The following is a 12,037-nucleotide window of genomic DNA, read 5'->3' on the forward strand; positions in this document are numbered from 1 at the left end:
CTGCAGCTTCCCAGATCCTGCAGCTGGGAAAGCAAGCTGCAGTGCTAGCAGCCAGCACTGAAATCCCAAGAGGAGACAGGTTGTTTCCTCCTCCTGGGAWTTTTCAAATAATCCAGCTACCTGGCAGAGAAAAAAGGTAGAAAAGATAAATGCRTACATAATTCCTTCTTCTTCCCTGCTTCAAGGAAAGTCAAAGCAAAGAGCATCTTCGGAGTTACTCGTCTGGAAGCTTTGTCAAGGGATGCTCTGTGGCCCACATTAGTTACTGCCAAGGGCATGAGTAGCTGCCAAGTTACTGCAAGGTGTTGAATAAACCTTAGGCTGGCATGTTTCAGCATGGTAGTGGGGCTGGCAGAACAGTGGGTCTCAAGAAAACAATTGCTTCTTATCCCTCATTTCAGCCAAATCACCTACAAGCAACTGGACAACAGACATCATTTGGCATGGGGATTTCTGGTCTGTGGAGTCTCTTGAGGGCCCCTGCACTCACTATCTGGTGGTTTGTTGAGATGAGGTRTCCTGCAGCTGGACGTGGAGACCCTCTGTCGGAGGATTTCGCAGTGCAATTTTCCCATGGTGGCAGAATCAACCAAGCAAACATGGAAAAACCTCAYAGACTGCATTAATTAATAAATTATAGCTTACCAATTCATAAGCCTACTGTCTTGGGAAGGTTTAAAACAAAGCCCTGTGCTCTAGCTTTCTATTTCTCAAACAATGTCATCTCCTGCTGTGCGTGCTTCAACTCTATGTCCTGATAGCAAGTGGCAAAAAAAAAAAAAAAAAAAAAAAAAAAAAAAAAAAAAAAAAAAAAAAAGAAGGGAGAAGAAATAACTTCAGTTACTCCAGGTTTGATAAAAAAATTCTTCTATGAAGAAAGAATGATCTTGTCTGAGAAAACAGTCTTCCAAGTTTAGAAAACTGTACTCAGAGCTATAGGTTGAACTCTGCCACTCCCCTCCTGTTCAGCTTCAGACATATGACTTACAGCTCCACCATTTGCATTTTCTAGGTGTGAAATGCTGCGAGAGATGGAGCAGAGATTTCCAAGCCTTTGCTTGTCCTCTTGCACAGACTGGCTTTCCCAGCAGCCCACACTGCCTGGGGGCTGTGCCCATGAAAACCCATGAAAAAAAAGGAATAGGGAATGAAGGAAGTGTTCTGGTGCTTGCATCTGCKACCCTACAGCAGAAGGGTGAGGACACATATTTGGGTGTTCAACTTCTCACTTTCACCACTGCAAGTCATGAGTGACAACATCTTGGGCACCTCCCGCCACCGGCCACACTGAGGGGGTGTGAAGGGCTTGAACAACAGTCCCCATCATGTAGCCATCACTCACTGGGTTAATGTGTCCAGGCAGGATGAAWACAACAGTTCTGGAGTGATGTGTCACTGGGATGAGGGTCCCAGAGGTGCAACTCACAACTGCAGCCACTCCATCCCCCAGCAAGCAACCTGGGTACAGGAGAGATGACAGAAGAGGCTTTTGTGTCGCGAGGCAGAGAGCTGCAATTAAAACTGCAGATGGAGTAGTGTCTCCTGGAAATTTCAGATGGTGTCATCGCCAAAAATTTTGAAGGGTATGCAGTGTGAGGCATGGTGTTTGAGGAACTCAAAAAAATGAGCATGGGTGATGAGCTCAGGAATCTAAAAGTTTAGATGACCTTTTCCTGGTCTTCTAACCAGCCAGGTTAGGAAGGTAAAGGAAGATTAATCAAACCTCAGAATTTCAACTTAGATGAAAATAATACAGTTCAAACATGAGGTAGGCATGGATGCTTGGCAATACTGAGGATGYCAGAGCAGTGTTAGTGCAGCACAATGCAACATGTTGGCATGTGGTAATTTTAAGAGCCAGAACTATCTCCTCCTAAACAATCTGAAATGCAAATATGAAGCCTGCTTCCCCTCCTTGCTCTGTGTTTTCTTGACAGYCACAGCCAGGATCCAGCCAGTAACGTGTCACCTCAAGAATGTGTCAATACATTGCAGAGGCTGAATCCTGACCCTCATGTGTATGGGTGTGCCTTCCTTATGCAGTCTTCAGGACAAACTCTGGTTTCTCAGACTAAATCAGCCCTACCAACAGCCAGGAGGATGGGAAGCYAAAGGCTTCCTAAGGATGAGATTCTTGGCATTCTTATAGTATGCAGCAYAATGGTAAAAAAAACCACCTGGTTGGCTTGGCCAAAAACAAACACAGGTGATTTAAACTAGATTTAAACTAGAATCCCTCCTAATCCAGTTCAGTTGCATGGCAAGGACAAGAACCTGATTTCCACCACRCAACTAAGCAGTCTCATTTAAAGTTCAGACTATGCATAGCTAAGAGTGCTTTCAGGATCTTCTCCAGCACTCAACAGGGGCTACAGATTGTTTCCTACACCCTTTTCCAAAGAAATGAAAATAAAAATCTGTTTTGCATGGAAATGGGATGCAATTCACACATTATTAGGATTTTGCTCTTTTAAAAATTGCTGTGAGAAGAACATTTGAACTGACATTTGAAGAAATAAAAGGGACTTTTTTTTTTCATTTTTAGATACTAAATAGAGTATATTAAACCTACTSTTACTTATTTTTCTAGACTCTTCTTACTCCTCCCTACACACTCCATCCTCTCCTGTTTTACTAATGTAAATCCTTCAAATTTGGAAAGATCACCCTGGTCTCCTGTCCTAAATGTAAGAAAAAAAAAAGCTTCAGGATTTAACAAAATTTCTCTATTTTTAAATTGAAATCCCTTACCAAGATAGCAAAACATTCTGGAAACAAAAATCTTAACCAACATGGATGAAAAATATGTTTTAAAATGAACTGGGTAGTTGCTTTGTTTTGTTTCAGTTAAAGTTGCATTSCCTAACTAAAGGTCCATAGGTGCTGCAGACTCCATCATGGTGTAGTAGGTCAGCTCATAGAGATCATTTCACCTGAGTGTGCTCTGTGAACTGCCTGGGTAAAGGATTTCATCCTCAGTGCATCACAGGCTTCAAGTAGTACTAGAGAAAGCTCTATGTAGAGATATGCATGGAACTGCATGTAGAGAAGATGTTGGCTGTTGTTATTGCATGATTTCCAGCCTTCCTTCACTGAAAGCCAAGAGCAAGAAGCTGCTCTGCTGCAATCCCTGTCATTCCTGTACAGTCACAAAGGGTCAACAGAGCTGATCCACGTTTCTTTGGTAAACTACACTGGAGGGGTACACAGCCCTGCAGCATGTTTCACTGGGACCAGGGATGCTGCAGCACTCGCTCGGATTCATTATCCCACGCTGCCAGCAAGCATTGCAGATAAATTGGAGAGTGGGTAAACAAGGGGAGAATACAGTGTCCAGCTCTGTATCATAATTGAGATGCATCCATCTTTATATGTTATATGACCGCACTTAAACATATTTTTAAATGCCTTCCTGAGTGCATATCATATGAAAGGAAAGAGTGGATGGCCTATAGTAATGCATATTGCACGCCACTTTGGCAATAGGTTGTGGAATGAACAGGATGCCCATTCCAGCTCCAGTAAGCACTGGGGCACAACCCTTGTCTTTGCTGGATATAGCCTGTAGCAGAATTCTTCCCTTGGGCAAGGCTAAAAAGCAAAACATGAGAAGGGTATTGAAGGGATTTAATTGCATAGCTATCAAGCCTTAGTGGCAGTTGTCCATGCATGTTCTCAGAGCACAYGTGGGAGTAGAGATGTCTGGATCCTGAGAGATGGGATATTTCAAAACCAACTGTAGTAATACAAGTAGCAATACACGGACGTGGTAATGGAAAACAAGAATGGAAAACAAAAAAAAAAGAGAGGTTTTGAAGAAAAACAAGCTGAAAGGGACCAAGCAAGCTACACGGCAGCTGCTACTCAGTAAATTACTTAAAGCTGGAAAAATGAAGGAGTATCTAGCTTCAATTGTTGCATTTTCCTTAGAGATGAGCCCCTCAAATGCCCATGTACACATACTTCCTCCCTTGGGATATGGCAATAAAACCTTGCCTTTTGGCCACAGTGACTACTGGAATCATAAAATGTTCTGTGAGTTTTTATACGACAAAGGACCTCTTTCACAGAGGCAAAGCTAAGCAAGAAGTCACTTTGACATGCTGTCATGAGACAAGGAGGCAGTGCACCAGTAAGGAAAATGGGACCAGGAGGTGAGAACACTTGACAAAGCATCTGCCTTGAAAAAGAGCCTGCAGCAAGTAGCACATCCTGGAACTGGCAGTGGGATGGAGGTGGAATATGTCTGAGAAAAGAGACTGGGATGTGGAAAATTAAAATGTCAGGTAGGGTGGCCTTGGAAAGGGCAGGATACGGGAAACAGGGTGATTTCCAGACTGCTTTCCTCCAAGATAATGGAGTTTCCCTATTTTATCAGTGAGAAGTTAATACACCAAACTTATATGCTGCAAAATGCACTTCTGTTCCTCACAGCAGGGACACCCCCACGATGTCATGGTCGGTCCCCACGCAGATCTCCATGTGGCTCGGAGACGGGCAGGGGCACCCCACGGCACAGGATGGGGAGAGAGTAGGAGGCTTCATTGCTGTGCACGAGAAAAGGAAGCAGACGATGATCATACAAATGAAAATAAAAATGTGAGCAGTCTGCAGGTAAAAGCGAAKCCAGGCTTGAAATCAAGGGTACCCTTGCGATACTGGCTCAGRTGTCCCCTCACTCCCTTACCTGCCTCCTTCTCCTCTGTTCATAACACTGGGTTCTTCGGTCAGACTGCACACACAGCTTTGTCACTTTCGAATGTCTGATGTCAATGCATCAGCAGCTGTGTGCACACCTTACCTCTCCCTCCCCRCACAGTTGCTCTTCGGCGCTTCTGTCAAGGGCTGCCCTGCAGCAGCAACCTTTTGCAGCACGCCGCGTTACCACTGCACTCACAGTGTCTGTGCGATTGTCCCCACAGTCCCCGCTCTCCCGGTCCTGGCAGCCCCGGCTCCTGGCAGCCCTATCCCTTCCCTGTCCCTTCCCTGATCCAGCCGGGCTGCAGCCCCCGCCTGCCCGTGTCTGCCGCAGCTCCCGCTCCCTGCGCCATGTGCCGGCGTCCTTCCCGGCGCTGCGCTGCTCGCTAAGGACATGCCGTGGCACAGCTGTCTGCCTCCTCTGCTGCAGTCAGCCAGCCTTGGATCACTGTGCACGCTGCTGATGTCGAGCTCCTGTCGTGACCCAGCACCCCATAGGAGGAGCAAATGAGCTGAGACGTCAACGCAAAAAATTATAGCCATGCGAGCTATCCCTCTGCTCAGCTGCTTGGAGAGTGCCTACATGGTTTGTGTGACAGCACCAGCGCACAGAAGCAGCACTGAAATGCAGTTAGCAATACAGCTGGGAGACAGGCAGCCAGGCAGGCACTGGTCCAGTGACTAAAATGATCGTACCGTGAGCCAGCCTGCAGTGCCTCCAAAAGTGGCTGACTGCTACCCAGGAGCTCGGCTTTCTTTGCGATTACTCCAGTTTCCCCCTGGTGACTGCAGTGTGCGCTCCGTTTGGGGTTTTGTTTGCCTTTTTGTTTCTCCCTCCCACCCACCGGTCTCTCTCCTCCCGTGTCCTTCTCTCCAGGATGGCGGAAGCAGAGTTGCACAAGGAAAGGCTCCAAGCCATAGCAGTAAGTCAGTTTCCTTTTACTTGCTCTTTTGTCCATAGCCGTGGGTTGTTGGAGGGAAGGGGGGATTCCAGCACAGTGGCTGGGAAGCGCCCGGAGAGCCTGGCTTCTGCGAAGTTGTGTGTGGAATTCCCAGTTCGGGAAATGAGTGGTTAAAGTCTGCTTTGCGGGATTTGGCGGAGAAAGAGGACTCTGAGGAAGAGCGTTGAGCTGACACGTGCAGAAAGAAAAATGTGAATGCACAGTGGCATGCTTTAAAGATTGATGGTAGAGAAGAAAAGAAGGAATAAAYGGGGAGGAGGGGAGATTGCAGGAGAAAAATCAGTACTCTGCTGAAAATACATTTTTTCACAGTTGGAGGTTTTGCTTAGCTGATGAAGAAGTCAAGCAAAATTATCTGCTGCAGGATGGCTTTTAGTGCAGAAAATAATTGTGATGTTGCTAATTTTAAGAGAACTGAACACAGACATTGCATTATCAAAATTGTGTAATTGTTTGATCTACTTGTTAAACTGTCACCTCAGCTCCCGAGCTGAGCACAGACTTTCACACAGATTCACTGCTGAGCTACATCAAACCAGGGGTAAAATCTAGGCAGGATTTGGCCCCTGATTTTGTTTTCACATTTAGTGGAGTAACGTGGATTGAGCTATGCGCTGAGCTGGTGCAGACCTCAGAGGAACCAGGATAGTGACACCTGGTGAGGAAGGGCCTGGGTGTTTAGGATCCACCATCATCCTGGCATACAGAAACTGCCAGCTCATCTTGTAGCATGTCACAGGCCCCGTGTCAAAAGGCCTGTGTTTCCGTGGGCACTGCCAGTCGGACAGCCCCATACAGCCTGCCCTTGTTCAAGTGACACCCAGCTCTTCTTCTTCCCCATGGCTGAGATGTTGATGCAGCTGTGCCAGTCCCAGATGGATGGCACGGTCCGTCCCCGTCCCGGGACCACACACCTGGAGCTCTGAAGGGAAACAGAAGACAGCAGAGATACATGGATTTTAAGTTTTCTTCCCCAGCTCCCCCAGTGATCAACAGATGCTATGTTTTTCTGTAGCTGGCACAGGTTATGGATTTCTTTTGTAGTGTAACAGGAATGGCTGCTGCTGCTTCTGCTTCTGCTGCTGTTCCAAGATGTTTTCCTGAAGTCCACTATTCTGCTGATAGGTCCCTGGAGATTTAATATGACCAGATTTAACAGACATAAATTAGGGATTTCTATTCTCTAAAATACTAACTGTAAAAGAGTAAATGGTATCATTTGATATGGGGAGGGGGGAAGCTACAACCATTTAATTTTCAGGCAGTGGAAAGCAGATGCATATTTTTAAGCTGGTTCAACAGCTTTTCTATCAACATAGGCATTGSCATATCTCAAGTGGAAATACTAGGAATGTTCCCCCAGAGGCAAACCTCACCACTGCCTGTCATTTGGGACTCCTTTATGGCAGAACTGTGCTGCAGAGCTGCTCCATGCTTTGCTGCAGTGCATAGCTCTGAAACACTTCTGTTTCCACTTAAAAAAAAAAAAAAAAAAAAGCCTTACATTATTGTTGTTTCTTTTGACTCCTATATAACAAAACACCAGACAGCACTCATTTCCACATGGTGTCCTGAAACCTTTCACCAAAGTAGATCAAATGCTCTGGTTCTTAGTGCCCTGCATTTCACACCAATGAGGCCATTACGGATTTAATATTATCACCTGGTGTGTTGCAGCTTTACAGCAGCTTTATGCTGGCGTAATAGAAGGCCTTGAGTCTGGACCTTCACTTTCTCTACATTTTTCCTTTTTGGTTTCTATTTCTGGTAATAARTAAAACATAGTAATGTAAGCAGTTAATTAGAATTTTACTTAAGCATAAAAAATATTCAGCCTTATTTTAAGCATTGATGGGTGGATCTATGAACCAGCTTGTTTGCTTACCACTGTGCAGAGCAACAGGTTTTCCATATAAGCTTGTTAGGGGACTTTTCTCCTATGCTTGGGCTGCTGCAAAAGCTTGTCAGAATGCAGAGTAGTTAATTTCTAGTGTAAGCTTTGCTCCATCAGAATGAGTGACATGACACGAGTWGGGCATTTCCCTCCTGCCACTGGATGGCGAAAATAAGGTCAACCCTTTTAAGGCTTTTCTCAGAAGAAGAAAGAGATGGCATTTCAGTTCAGCCTGGTGTGTTGTCTGTTTGAACACGCTGCAGTATCTCTCTGAGATGAGCAGAGGCTTACTCCAGCATTCTGCAGTCTAGCTGGTTGAATGCTAGATGTACATGAAGAAATCCACTTGCACTGGGTTCTCTACACCCTGCTCCCTGTGCGTTTGCCTCTATAATTGCCRAGGTAAATGAGTTTGCTGGGAAATGTGCCGAGTAAATTTTAAGTGTGCATCACTGAATATTTAAAGAAAACAAATCCAAAAATAGAAATATGAACTTGAACATCAGGAGGCTGATGGTTTTTGAAGCATTTGATTTTGTACTTTGTTACCTTGACTTATCACAGTTTTAATGTATGCTTCTCTGGCACAGAGGCAAGTGTCATAGGAAGAGGAAAARAAGGATTCTACTGTTAGGAGATTAATCTAAACCTCAGTGAAYGTGAGTTAGCCACTTGTTTTGTCTGCAGCAAGTACTCAGCTTCTCTGTGCATTCATGCTCTATCTCTAAACTCTGAATAATGGAGTTCGCCTTTGTCTTAGAGAGCTGTTGGCAATGCATGCAAGATTGAACCGTACTTGGATTCCATGGTTTACCAAGGCAAAAAATACCTAAATAAGTCCTTAAAAAATGGAGTGTATGATTTTAAAACCAGAAACTCTTCAAATGTGTATGTTTTAATGTAATTGAAATGCTTAAGCTGTGATTTTTCAGATCTTTCTGTAATCCCTAAAATTGACACACTGGCTGTAGCAAGACATAGAGCAGTGTGCAGTTCTGGTTTGAGAAGTAGGAAAATGTGAGACAGCTACTAAAGASTGGAACCTGGTTCTCTCTGCTTGGGAGGAAAACATAAACTCTGTCCTGAAGAGGCTCTGTGATGACTAGGAGTGACTGGTTTTCTGATCCTTACTTGAGCAGAAGTCACATCACATCTTCCAACTTGGATGTAATTTGTGCTACAGACAGATACTGGTACATTTTTTTGCCATGACACACTGCTCTCAACATCTGCTTGATCCTGAGCCTGAATCACCAGAGCATCCATCTGCTGCTCTAGCAGCAATTGAGCTCACTTATAATTCTGTGGGAAGATCAGGACCTTCAGGAGGTGCACAAGAGATTAGAAGAGTAGATCTGAYGCCATCTTCTCTCTGAGCTTGTTCCTGTATAGGGCACTTCAGGGTTTGTGTCTGCTTGTTTCCTGAAGGGGATTGGTGGGTAAAATTTTGGGAGAAAAGGAAGCATTTTTGTGGCTTTAAAAAATATGCTGGCTGCAAGTTTCTCAGACGTTGAGAATGTAAACAGTGCCAGACGCCGTGGCCTGAGGACAGGTGAGCTGWGGTAATTTATCTTATTTTGGATAAATAACCTGTGTGGCCCCAAAATTTATTATATGACCCATTCTCTATGACTGTGATCTCAAGACTGTGATCCAAACATAGACAAGCATTTACAAAAAGTAAGTATTTTCTGCCCTTTATCTAGCAATCACAAATCTGGGAAGTGGGGTGTTGAGTACCAGTTGGTGCATCTGGGATACAAATGCACATACGATGCAGTGAGCATGCATTGTCCATACATCAGGTGAATTCAGTGCAGTCATTCATGGACAGCACTGAGGAGAAATTGTCAACTAAAGCAACAACTAGCACTGGAGTTGGAGGAGGTTTCCAGGTTCAAGAGATGTCCAGCCTAGAGATTCAAGTGGGGAGCTACTATACTGATTCCTTAGCAGATAAAAACAACAGCAGTGATGGTCCCTTACTAACAAGTGCCCAGCTCAGAGAGCCACTGGCATTCAATTAGCCATGCCAAAGATACCTGCTGTCAAACAAGACCATTCTTGCTTTTTCTATGAGGGGATGAATTTGTTAAGCTAAACCTAACATTACTTAGATGTCTTCACAGGGTTGACTTACTAGGGCAGGATGGTGTTGTTTAAAAATAGCCCCCTCCTGCACCAGTGTGATCTCTCTTAGATGGATTAAGGASTTGCCTTCTGACAGGTCTCAAAAAGTTGCTATTCTTGAGGGACGCTGCTGTTCCTTGAGAGCAAAGGCAGGGGAAAACCTACAGGAAGCAGCTTTTCAAGGTTGAAGGCGTTCTCTGTTTGTATGTTGATATAAATAAGAATTGCTGACATGCAGGTAACATAAAAAGTGGTGGAAGAGTTGGATATACTACATAAAGAGAGCAAGCTGGATTATTTGGTATAACTGGATCTTCCATTTATAGAAGTACTCCACACCTGTGTACAGCTGGCATTAGGAGAGACTGGTTTGGGTTTGTGCACCCAGATTTAAGGTAGTRTGGGACCGGCAGTACCGAAGAGCACTCTGCAGTCTGAGCAGCGCTGCCTTTCACAAGGAACAAGAGATAGTGTGGGAGGTAATCTAACAGGGACAAGGAGGGGATCCTTGTCCTGCACAGGAGGTTCGTTTCACTCCAGTTAAACGTACACCAGGTGGGATTCTAGAGTTCTCCTAAATGGGAGGTAGGTGCGTTCATGTTTACATATAGCAGTGCACTAATTTCTCAACAGGTGTTTGAGAATAATAATACAATTAGAATAGTAATAAAATCTTTTGGAAAGACAGTACTGGTATAGTTTCAGTATCACAGTTGCTGGTAAGCTAAGCATTTTGTATTTCTGGGTTGGACATTCCACATTGGCACTGTGCATCATGTGGTGTCCATAGATTTCAGAAAATTTATTAACAGAGAAGCCAATGTCCTTTCTGCCTCTTGTCACTGCCCTGCCCAATAGCTATTACTCCACAAAATGAAAACCCATGACTAGTACATCGTACCCAGGGTCATTTTACTGCAACATTGCTCCACAATTTTTGTGAGTCCTTCCGGAGATCATCATCATGAAAATTAGAAACTGGTCTTGAGAATCATGTAGAAAAATGTGGCAAATTCATTTAATCAACAGTTTATATTGCTATTGTGATAGTTAAATACATTACTTCCCAATGCCTTCATTTAGGAAGCAGTGCTTTTGTCCTTCAAGTTACGCATGGGATCAGATCTGCCTGTATTCAGTTGTCTTCAGACATAAAGCCTAAAGGGAAAAATAAAAATGCAGCAAGATGTAAAAAAAGTAAGCCAGCTGTGACTTTCCTGCTTGGAAAATAGGTGAGTGAAAAGAATCTGCAGAAGGCATAAGTGTTGTAGAGAGAGAGGATAAGTAAATACTAGTCACACGTTTTGGCACAAGGATTAGTTGGTATCTAAGGAAGGTAAAAGTTGTGGACAAAACAGACTAAAAAAGTTCTCCCTCCAATGTGTTGTTAAGCTGTAAAGCCCAGTTACAAAAGATGTGGTGGATGCTGGAGTGCACTTGGGCTGGAGGACAAACCAGGCATGCTCATGCAAGTGGAATCCATAAAGGACTTTCTTATTAGAGGCCATTTTTGAGTTGTACATTACTAGAGGCTGGCAGTGAAGTTTTATATGTTTGCCATGCTCCTGGTTCTGCTTTCCGCACCTGATGAAGTGCATCTATSCTGTGTACTCAAACATATTCCTGGAGTAACCAAAACTGGAAGTTTTGACATTAAAGAAAGCCCTCTTTGCAATATTCATTTGAATTAAAACTCATTTAAATATTGCTACATAATTTAATCCAATTTTTCCGTTCATGTTTTTCCCCTCATTATCTTATTTGCAGTATTTATGGCTCTTAATCACAACCATTCCTCTGTCATCTCACTCCTCAGTGGTCCCAACATCAAATTACCTGAAACAGAAAAACTCCTTCTGTACCTGTAGTTGTCCTCTTTTTACAGTCTGAGCTGAAAGACTTGAGGGCTAGTGAGACTTTGTCATTCCACAGTACTCTGGTGAGGAACACCTGGCAGARTTAGGAGAATCTGCATCCTGCTGCAAATATTTCCAGGGATGGATTCAGCAGGAATACACCAGGGGCTRGCACAAACTAAATCTAAATTAGATCTATATTGTGAGCATGACACAAAACTGCAAGAGTCCTGTGAGCCCCAGTGCAAATCAGCCACAGGAGAGAAATTGTTCGTTTGTATTGCTGCAAAGGATGAAGAGAGGTTTCCCTGCACACAGATCTGCAGCCCTGCCCTGGACTGCAGCAATACCATGAGTCAGCTTCACAGCACACCTTACACAGAGAGACACATGCAAGCACAGCTGTATCTTGCCTTTACCTCTGGAGCATATAAAACACTGGGAGTTCATGCACAGTGTAAGAAATGTTACAGCTTTTGCCCATTCTAAGACACAAG

At 44.1% G+C, this 12,037-nt stretch overlaps 1 protein-coding gene and 1 long non-coding RNA gene across 5 annotated transcripts in view; one reads left to right on the top strand and one right to left on the bottom strand.

The window, feature by feature from the left end:
* Positions 1-5,181: 5,181 nt before the first annotated feature.
* Positions 5,182-12,037, top strand: part of PALM2AKAP2 (PALM2 and AKAP2 fusion) — a 252,737-nt gene continuing 245,881 nt past the window's right edge. The window contains exon 1 of one of the 4 annotated variants that reach the window (XM_057374544.1): positions 5,182-5,621. In XM_057374544.1, the coding sequence (XP_057230527.1) occupies positions 5,577-5,621 (45 nt within the window). In that variant the 5' untranslated portion in view covers positions 5,182-5,576. The remainder of the gene's footprint in view (positions 5,622-12,037) is intronic. The other 3 variants (XM_057374546.1, XM_057374547.1, XM_057374548.1) reach the window with 3 other exon arrangements.
* Positions 5,582-12,037, bottom strand: part of LOC130578449 (uncharacterized) — a 7,231-nt gene continuing 775 nt past the window's right edge. Inside the window, exons 3-4 of the long non-coding RNA XR_008965888.1 lie at positions 10,586-10,842; positions 5,582-6,789 (exon numbers count right to left, since the gene is read on the bottom strand). This is a non-coding gene — a long non-coding RNA (uncharacterized LOC130578449). The remainder of the gene's footprint in view (positions 6,790-10,585; positions 10,843-12,037) is intronic.

Source organism: Malurus melanocephalus, unplaced genomic scaffold (genome assembly GCF_030028575.1).
Source record: "Malurus melanocephalus ecotype Western Australia unplaced genomic scaffold, MMel_1.1 scaffold_228, whole genome shotgun sequence".
Taxonomy (NCBI): Eukaryota; Metazoa; Chordata; class Aves; order Passeriformes; family Maluridae; genus Malurus; species Malurus melanocephalus.